The 10,879-nt window shown below is 46.2% G+C and overlaps 1 protein-coding gene across 1 annotated transcript; it reads right to left on the reverse strand.

Moving 5' to 3' along the window:
* Positions 1 to 550: 550 nt before the first annotated feature.
* Positions 551 to 901, reverse strand: LOC130841550 (histone H2A-beta, sperm-like). The gene has a single exon (XM_057717671.1). It carries the CDS (start codon positions 899 to 901, stop codon positions 551 to 553), a length of 351 nt encoding a protein of 116 aa, XP_057573654.1.
* Positions 902 to 10,879: the final 9,978 nt, after the last annotated feature.

The following is a 10,879-nucleotide window of genomic DNA, read 5'->3' on the forward strand; positions in this document are numbered from 1 at the left end:
CACCCTCTCCACCCACCCCGCTGCCATCACCTCCCACTTTTAGACGCTCCCCATCACGAATAAAGTCTTCTGTACCTCAGTCACGGTTTTCAGCCCCGCCCCCATTACCACCATCATTCTAGAAATTCAACATGCCTGGGAGCCCCCGCCAACCTCCCGGCCTCCCAGGTCTGGACTCCCTCAGAGCCAGTGAGGAAGTCCTCCACCCCACCCCACCCCCAACCTCAGCCAGCTACTCCCCCCAGGACCTCTCCCCGCACCGACACCATTGGAAACTACTCCCCCAAATCAGGGATTCCAGCATCCCACCCTGACCACACCTTCCAGCCCTCCAACACCCACCCCCCGCCACGAGACGGCCGCTCCCGGAGGTCCCACAGACCCCTCAACTACAAATGACAGAAACCAGAGTCAGAAGCACAGCCATGGACTTAAACGCTTTAATAGCCATGCCGATGGCAGAGGACCAGGCCTCCCTCATCTGTGGGCAGTTTTGGGGCAAGATGAGGTTGCTGCTGAGGTCTGGATGGGTTCCGGGGCCTGGGCATCACTACTCCTGGGGCGGGGGCAGTTCAGGGGTCTGAGAGAAGGCACCGCGCTCGGAGAGGCGACTGAGGAGGTCATTGTTGTCCAACGCACTGTGCACGTGCTCCGGGGTGACGCACGTCTTGTGGTTGTTGAGGGCCTCTTTACTCGTTAGATCTAGGATGTTGGCTAGCAGGTACTCGATGACGCCGGTCAGGAACACGGGGGTGGATGAGCTCAGGCGATGGGCATAGGGACCCTGTCGCAGGAGGCGGTCCACGCAGCTTACGGGGAACTGCAGCTCGGCTCTTATGGAGCGGAAGACGGTGTGTCTCCCACGCTGAGGATAGTGCTGTGAGCTGCTTCTTCTAGACATGATGTTGGCTGGTTTCTGCCCCGATTGGCCCAACTTGATTGTCCCACTGGCCTGGGTTTCTTGAGATGCCACTGCAACTTTCTGCCCGCTGTATCCCTGTGCACCGGCCTCTTATTGGCAGGGAGCTGCCTTTGTGACAGCTCAGACTTTGTGATGTCATTGGTGTCCAGTGGGCCCTGACCGGGACTGGCCTAGAAATGTCTGTAATAGGAATCTAGTCTCTCTGCTGAAAGGACCCTCTTTTTCAGTGAACTCTTAACTTTGTATCAATACTAGACTTCAGCATTCTAGCCAAAAATGTCTTTCAATGGAAAACTGTTTCCTGTCTATAGGACACAACTCCAAGTTATTTGATTCTAACCTTACATTATCTTTGAGCCCTTTTACACCCTTCTGTAAGTTGTAGGTCACTGACAGATAGCCACAATGTCCAGTGGAGGCTCAACTGTCCCCTTCATACAATAATCAAACCAATTTTGCTTCTATTTGCATATTCATCTTACTATTCCTGATCAATATTCTTTGGTTTCTCTTGTCAACTAGTTGTAATATCTGGCAATTTCCTAATGTGATAAAATCTTTTAATATGTGTTCCTATCTGGATAAGTGTCATGATTTTATACTTGTTTGATAATTATCTTTAACTGTTTTGGAAGACACACCCATATGTCCAATTGTTTCACCCATCAGAGCCAGGTAATTACAATGACAGAGAAGTAAACCACATGAACATTTAAGGCCCAAGCATGTCTTTTCCTGGCTCTCCAATATGAATTCAATGCACCAATAACATATCATTGACTCTTTTTATAATTTTTGTTTTCCTCTCTACTGATTTAGTGTTTCTGTTGTTTTTGGCTCATTTACAGCCAATAAACTATTTCCTGCTATTGATAGGTGTGGTTGATAATCTGGTTTTTAGTTTTCTTTTTGTTTTTAATTATGGTAAAGTCCACATAACATAAAATTCACCATTTCAGCCATTTTGAGTATAAAATTCAGTGTTTTTTTAAAAATACATTCACAATGTTGTGAGAATATCAGTTCAAATTCCAGGATAGTTTCATCACCCCCAAAAGAAACTCCATACCCATTAAGCAGTAAGGCCTTATTCCTCTCTTCCCACCAGCCCCTGACAAACTACTCTCTTGTCTCTATGGGTTTACCTATTGTAGACATTTTATATCAACGGACTCATACAATATGGGCATCTTGTATCTGGTTTCTTTCACTTAGCATGTTTTCAAGGTTCATCCACATTATAGCATGTATCAGTACTTCAGTTCATTATCATGGCTGAAAAATAGCCCATTTTATGTATATATCAGATTTTGTTTATCCCTTCATCAGTTAATAGACATTTGGGTTGTTTCTACTTTTTGGCTATTAAAAATAATGCCACTACAAACATTTATTTACAAGTTTTTGTGTTAACATATGGCTTCAATTTTCTTGTGTATATACCTAAAAGTACAACTGCTTGGTCATATGGTGAGAATTTCTACTTATGATCTGCCATCTGAAGATCTCTCTCAATCGCTGCTTTGTACAGAGTTAGTTCCCTATGGGTGAGAGACAACACAGAATCTGGTTTTTCAGTCTTTTTGTCTATTTTTGAGCTCACATCAATGAAGAATTTCATGCCCTCTGGGAGAAGAACAGCTCTTTGATATCTGTACCAGGGAGGTTCACTGTTTCTGTGCTTATACTTGACCTGTGGCTAATATTGCAGAATTGAAGCTATAAGATCTACTTCTCTGGGCCTGTATGTTTATGTACCTGTAATTCAGAAATGCCTTCACCTCTGATTATGTATGTAAAGTTTTCCTACCTCTACTTAATATTAATATAGTAGATTACAAATTATCTGAAATTAAAGGGGCTCTGTTCTGATTGGCATATCTAGATTAACAACTGCTAACATAAACTGACTATTCCTAAAATTTCTTGTAAATAAGGAAACTGAATTTCTGACCCTTTAAATATACTCCATTAAAATATATATATTTATTCTTCCATAAAACAACTCAGGTTCATTTTAAGAATTTAAATTCATATAATTTAAATATTTGGTGGAAAGGATTAATCTTTAGTATTTAATGAAAAGAACTACGTCCTCTCTGATTTACCAGTGTCATGCATAATACACACACATTTTTTTCTACTTGGGAATGTTTTTCCTAAACTTAAACAGGTTTACTGATCAAATAAAGCAGCATTACTTTTAGTTACTTAGCATTATGAAGATATAAATTTATTTTTATCCAAATTGAACCATCATTCAAGCCATCTTTTATTTCCACAGTAATAAGGTTTTGCAGCTAGCAGAAAGTTCAAGACAGTATGAAAAGGAACACAAATCTGTGTTAAATTTTTGCCAAATATGGCTCAGTTTTGATGGGTTCATTCATAAGATTACAAAACAGAGTTTGTCGTTCCTTTAGAATGAAATACTACAGTGACACAAACCTAAAATTTGGTTTCCTCTCTGAAAATAATAGTCCTTAGAGTACTGTTCTGCTCTTAATAAGAGGTTGTGAAAGTTCGCTATTCATCTCATATGGAAATATGTTCAAAAGGAGATTATACATCTCACCAAAATGACATTAAACATCCTGTTTCCAATTTACATGCCCTCGGTTACCTCTTAAATACCCTACGTTACCATAACTTAAGGATTTGTGTTTATTTAAATACTGAGTTTATTAAATATTATATTGTCCCTTTTATCAATAGATAGCCTTGCTACAACCATTCGTATTTACCTGGGTGCCTACTGGTGACTCCTCAAGGCTGGCTTCCCCTCTATCCATTTACTTCCTGCTCAGCTCTGCCTTAAGTGGGATACTCCCTCCACTCTTGGCCCTCCTGGTAGATTCTCCCCTAGGCTGATGGACTGTACTCTCATGCACCGCCTGCCGTGCCCTCCCTTAGGCTGGCTGCACCTTCCACACCTGCATTTCTTGCCATATTTTCCCCTAGGACAGATGCAGACTCCACTTTCCACTTTCTTCAATGTCCTGCTCTAGGCTGAAGCACCCCCATCCTCTGCACTTAGCCTCTTCACACTTAGTTGCTCTCAATTCATGGAGCACCTGCTGGATCCTCTTTACACTGGCTGTCCCACCATGATGAACTTAGAGCTGAGCCCTCCCCTAGCCACACCTTCCAGTCACACACCTCCAGCTGAGTTGTCCCCTAAGTGGATGCCCACTCACCCATGCTTCTCCTGCCAAGTCCTACCTTGGGCTGGCTGTAACCTCCGACCGCGCATCACCTAACAAGTACAGCCCAAGGTTGACTGCACCCTCCATCCATGCACCTCCTGGTCAGTCTTCCCCTAAACAGAATACTGTCTCCATTCATGCACTTCCAGCCTATTCCTCCTCCAGACTGACTGAAACCTCCATCTTTGCATCTCCTTCTGCATCTTCCTCTAGGCTAAGTGAAACCAACACTCATGCACTTCCTGCTGGGTCCTCCCTTACGATGGCTGCTTTCTGCACTGATGCTCCCCCCTTGCTTCTCCCTCAGGCTGGATGCAGCCTCTTTGGCTGCCTATGTTGTCAGTTTATCCTCTAGGAGGATGTTCCATCCCTCACGCAGCTCCTGTTGAGTCCTCTTTGAGTGGATGCTCCCTCTACCCACGTGCCTCCTGCCATTTCCTCCCCTAGGCTGACTGCACTCTCCGACTATGAAGCACTCGCCATGTCCCCCCTCGGCCTGGCATAACCATCCACTAACGCACTTTCTATCATCTTCCCTTAACCTAAATGCTCCCTCTTTTCATGAATCTCCTGCTAAGTCTTTGTCTAGGCTTGATTCTTCTCTCCCACCATGTACTTCCCGATGGCCTGAGCCTAGGCTGGCTCTACCCTGCACCACACAACACGTGCTGTGTGTCCTCAACCATAGGCACCCTGCCATATCCTCCTCTCAGCTAGACGGTCCCTCCACCCAGACACCTCCTGCTAGATTCCGCCTCAGGATGCGTTCACTTTTGTCCATTCATATCTCTCTTCCTATTCCTCCCTTAGGTTAGAAAGTCACCAAAACTCTGTACCTTCTACTGTGTCCTCCACTAGCCTCATGACACCCCTCACTCACGAGCCTCCTGCTGAGTCCTCACCTGGGTGAGTGAGTCTTATCCTAGGCTGGATGTTTTCTTCACTCATGCATTTCTTACAATGTTCTCCTCTCTGCTGTGTGCTCTTTCTGCCCAAGTTCTTCCTGCCTAGTTTTTCTCCGGGCTGGAACCCTCTATACATGTAGTTCTTGCTAGGTCCTCTCTTAGATGGCTGCATTCCATCCATGCACTTTCTACCAGGTCCTTCCTAGGTTGGCTGCACCCAAATACCTCTGACTGTGTCCAACCCTAGGATGGATGCTCCCTGGACCCATGCATATCTTGCTGACTCCTCCTTGAGGCTGTCTGCACACTCCACTCATACACTTCCTTTAATGTCACCCCCTAAGCTAGATGCTCACTTCACTTATTTACCTCCTGCACCGTCCTCACCAAACCTGGCTGACACCTTGACTCATGCATTTCCTGCTGGGTCCTCCTTACACGGGCTGCTTCCACTACCTGTGACCTTACAGCCAGATATGCCCCACACTCACTGCACACTTCACCCTTGCAACTCCTTCCAAGACCTCCCCTAGGGTAGATGCTCTCTTCAGCCATGCACTTCCTGCCATGTCCTTTCCTGGGCTACATGTTCCTTCCATCTATGCACTTCCTGTCTATTCCTTCCCTTGGCTGGAAGTATGTTCCCTAGTGCATGCACCACTTGACAACTCCTCTCCCTAGGTTGAGTGTACCCTCCACCCTTTCACCTTCTGCCGAATCCCATCTTACTCTTGCTGTGCCCTGTATCTACATACCTCCTAAAGATTCCTCCAGCCACACACTTTCAGCCCATTCCTCTGGCTGCACTCTCCATGTTTACAGATCTTTTTGATTCCTCCAATACTTTGGCTGTATCTTACATGTACGTAGTACCTGCTAGACCCTCGCATGGAATGGCTGCTTCCCACATGTGTGAACTGCCTACCAATCCTACCTTAGGCTGAATGCTATACCTCTTCCCATGAACCTTCTGCTCCCTCCACTGATTCACATGCTGTCGGTTCTCTAAAGAGACTGGAATTCTCCCGCAAGCCTTCTACTTCCTGCCATTCCACCCTTAGACCACATGCTCCCTCCAGCCATGTACCTCCTGCATAGTCTTCCCTAGGCCTCCTAAACTCTCCAGATGTGCACCTGCTGATGATGGCCCCACAAGCACTCCTGCACTCTCTGCTGGTTCTCAGGCTCACTACATATTTCACTCATGCACTGCCTGCAGGCCTTCCTTCTAAGCTGGCTTCGCCTTCTTATCCTACAACTATTGCCATTTCTTCCTCTTGGCTGGATTCTCCCTCAACCAATGAATAGCCCACTTGATCCTACTATAAGCTGGATGCTCTCTCAACCCATGTGTTTTCTGCCATTTCTTCCTTTCTGCTGGGTCTTCCCTCTTCTCATGCGCTTCCATATATGTTGGCCCCTTGGATGGCTGCACTCTCCACCCACAGATCATCTTCCAATACCTCCCCTTGGGTGGTTGCAGTGTACACATCTGTGTACCCTGACATGTCCTATCTCAGGCTGGCTTCATCCTCCACTCATGAATTTCTGGTCTTCCCTCTGGCTGTATGCTCTCTCCACCCATGATCTGCCCACTTGGTCCTACCATAGGCTCTATGTTCCCTGCTCCCCTGCATCTCTTGCTGAGACTTTACTTAGTCTGGATGTTGGCTTCCTCTTCCCATGCACACCCTGGTGTATTTTTACCCAGGCTTGTTGCACCCTCCAACTACACACATCCTACCTGATCCTACAATAGCCTGGCTACATCTTTCACCATGCACTTCCTGTCAGAACTTTCCCTGTGCTGGCTGAAACCTCATCCATGCATCTCTTGCTGGCACCCTACAAGCTGGCTTCAATCTATACCTATACCCTTCCATATGGTGGATGATCTATCCACCATTCACTTCTTATTGATACTCCCCTAGGCTGGCTGTACCATACATGCAAACAACTACTGCAATGTGCTGTCCCGGGCTGGCTGCACTGTACAATAATAGGTCTCCTCCAGATTCTTATCCAAAGATTCATGCCTTCTCCACCCATGCACATCTTACCATGTCCTCCTTCAAGCCGTCTGTAACCACCTTAACAAACTTCCAAAGCCTCTCTTAGACTGGATGCTCTCCACCTACATACTTATTGCCAGAATCTCCTTTGGATGGCTTTCCCCCACCCCCACCAAGCATGAATACTATCCTAGTCCTTCCGTAGACATAAAGTTCCTTACATCCGTGCACTTTCTACCTACTCATTCCCTAGGCTGCCTTTATACATCACCTCCATACTCATGCACCCCTGGCCATGTCTTACCTATTCTGGCTGCACCCTTGGACGCACCTTCATCAGAATACTCTTCTAGCCTGCATCCTTTCTCCATTTATTCACCTCCATAGGCTAGCTCCATGTCCTCCCTAGGCTAGCTACATGATTCACTCACGTACTTCCTGTGGCTTTCCCTAAACTAGATATAAACACCCTGACTGCACCTGACACCAGGTTCTCCACCAGGCTAGTTGCTCCCCTCTCCCATGAGCTACATTCTGGCCTACCACTTGGCTGTATGCTCACTCCATCCATAAACCACCTACTTGTCCTGCCATAGGATGAATATTTGCTCCCCCGAGGCACCTTTTGCCAAGATCTCACCTAGCCTGAATATTCACTTGTCCCTGATCTTGCTGGTTTCTGACAGAGGCTGGTTGCAACCTCTAATGATGCATATCCTTCCCAGTCTTACCAGAGCCTGGTGACACTGTTAACCCATGCACCTTCTGGCACAATTTCCCCTATACTAGCTGCAACTTCATCCATGCATCTCCTGCTGGCGGCATTCTACACCTCTGCTCTGCCTGCGATATCCTTCCGTATGTTTGATGATCCATCCACTGTTCACTTCCTCCTGGTCTTCCTCTAGGTTGGCTGCATCCTCCACCAATGTATCTCCTTCCAAATCTTTCCCTAGATATGATACCTTCATGCAAACATATTCTTCCACATCCTCCTCTAAGCTAATGATTCCCTCCGATAAGGCACCTCCTCTATAATTTTCTCCTAGCCTAGAATCTCCCTTCATCCATACACTTCCTGCCAGATTCTCTCCTTGAATGGCTGCCCCCACTGCTGATCAATGTTCCTGCTCTCCCTAGGCATGAAGCTGCCTATGACTACGTACTTCCTGCCTGGTTGTCTACTAGGCTAGCTTAACCTTGAATTCAACATCTTGCCAAGTCCTCCACAAGGCTGGCTGCATTCTGTACCACTGCACCTGCTACCATGTCCTCCTCCGTTCAGCTTGTATTCTATGATCTGAACCTCCTGCAGAGTACTTTTCTAGCCTGGATATTTCTTCCACCCATGCAGCTCCCACTATGTCCTCTAGGCTGCCTGCACCCTCTATACATATACCCGCTGTGAGGCCTCACCTAGGATGGATGCACCCTTCATCTATGTACTTTTTGCTGGAACTCTCTTAGGTTGACTGCACCATTAATTTATGCATTTCAGTTGAATCCTCCTTTAGGCTGAATACTTCCCCCATCCATTTACTTCCTGTCAGAACATACACTAGGCTGCCTGCAGCCTTTACCTATGCACATTCTGCAGAGTCTATCCCTAGATTGCAGGCTTTCTTCACCAATACACCCACTGTCATACCCAAACACCCCAGCTGAATCCTCCACCCATGCATTTCCTGCCAGGTTCTCTGTCAGTCTATTCAGGATGCTTTAACAAAATACCACAGACTGAATAGCTTATAAACAACAGAAATGTTCTGCTCACAGTTCTGGAGGCTGGAAGTTTAATAGCATGACATAGGAATGGTCAAGTGAGGGCCTTCTTCTAGGTCTCAAGTTTCTCATCGTATGTTCACATGGCAGAAGGGCAAGGGATCCCTCCGGAGCCTTTTTTTTTTTTAAATTTTATTTATTTATTTATTATTTTTGGGGGGGGGTACACCAAGTTCAATCATCTGTTTTTATACACATATCCCCGTATTCCCTCCCTTGACTCCCCCCCGCCTCGAGTTCCCCCCCCTCCCCATCCCAGTCCTCTAAGGCATCTTCCATCCTCGAGTTGGACTCCCTTTGTTATACAACAACTTCCCACTGACTATCTATTTTACAGTTGGTAGTATATATATGTCTGTGCTACTCTCTCGCTTCGTCTCAGCTTCCCCTTCACCCCCCGCCCCCTCCCAAACCTCGAGTTCTCCAGTCCATTCTCTGCACCTGCGTCCTTGTTCTTGTCACTGAGTTCATCAGTACCATTTTTAGATTCCGTATATGTGAGTTAGCATACAATATTTGTCTTTCTCTTTCTGACTTACTTCACTCTGTATGACAGACTGTAGTTCTATCCGCCTCATTACATATAGCTCCATCTCATCCCTTTTTATAGCTGAGTAATATTCCATTGTATATATATGCCACATCTTCTGTATCCATTCATTTGTTGATGGGCATTTAGGTTGCTTCCATGTCCTGGCTATTGTAAATAGTGCTGCAATAAACATTATGGTACAAGTTTCTTTTGGGATTATGGTTTTCTGTGGGTATATGCCCAGTAGTGGGATTACTGGATCATATGGTAGTTCTATTTGTAGTTTTTTAAGGAACCTCCAAATTGTTTTCCATAGTGGCCAGAGGCTCTTTTATAAGGCACTACATTCCACTCATGAGGGCTCCACCCTCACTGCTTAAACGGCTCCTAAAGGTCCCACCTACTAATACCATCACATCAGGCATTGGGATTTCAACGTATGAATTTTCAGGGACATGAACATTTAGACTGTAACATCCTTCACTAGTCTAGGTGCACTCTACACACAGGTAACTCCCTGCTGGGTCTTCTTGGAGGTAGGACACTCCCACTTTACACTTTTATACTGCTGTTTCCTTTATAATCCTGCGTGCTCCCTCCATCCAAGTTCTCCTGTCTGGATATATCCTAGACTGGCTACATCAGCCATGCCCCTTCTTCCATGTCCTATGATAGGTTGTTGTGCCCCTCCTCTCACGTACTTCTGGCTGGATCTTATCCTAATCTCCTCCTGCCATGCCTTTTCCTATGCTGCTGACACCCTACAACCATGCCCCTCCTGCCAGGTGTTCCCCTAGATGGGCTTCACCCTGCAGCAATACACCTCCACCACATGCTTCCCTAAAATGGCCGCACCCTCCGTTTACCCATCACCTGCCACGTCTTCCCCCATACTGGATGCTCCCCTCCCCTCACTCATAGACTTCCTGTTGGAGGTGACATAAGGCTAGCTGTACCTTCCACATAGGCAACTACTGCAAAGTGATCCTCTAGGCCATACACTTCCTCCAACCCCTCATCTCCTGTCAAGTCATGCACCTTCTGCCATGCCTTCCATAGGCTGGAACCTGCATCTACTCAGGCAACTCCTACCGTTTCCTCCCCTGGGCTATCTGCACCTGCTATCCAAGCACCTACTGCAGTCGTCTCCTAAGCTGGACACTCCTTATACCAATTCACTTCCTGTTGGATTCTGTCCAAGAATGTCTGCAACGTGCATTCATGCACATCCTTCTAGTCTTCCCCTAAGTTGGAAGCTCCTTAAATACTTCCTGTCAGTTCATCCTCAAAGCTTGCACCTCCCTCAAGGTCCTTCTGGACAAGACTCATCAAACATTGTGCTTAATATAAGTTTAGGTTGGTTTGACTACAACAGCTAGACGCTAAACTTTATGTACATTTCCCAAAATTTGTTTGCTCCATCTCAGGCCCAAACCTCTACTTCACAGGCCTAAAAATAAACACTTTCTGTTTTTATCATGTTTGGCACAGTTTATAAAGGCTCACGAAGCACTCAAGCA

The sequence above is a fragment of the Hippopotamus amphibius genome, chromosome X, assembly GCF_030028045.1.
Source record: "Hippopotamus amphibius kiboko isolate mHipAmp2 chromosome X, mHipAmp2.hap2, whole genome shotgun sequence".
Classification (NCBI taxonomy): domain Eukaryota; kingdom Metazoa; phylum Chordata; class Mammalia; order Artiodactyla; family Hippopotamidae; genus Hippopotamus; species Hippopotamus amphibius.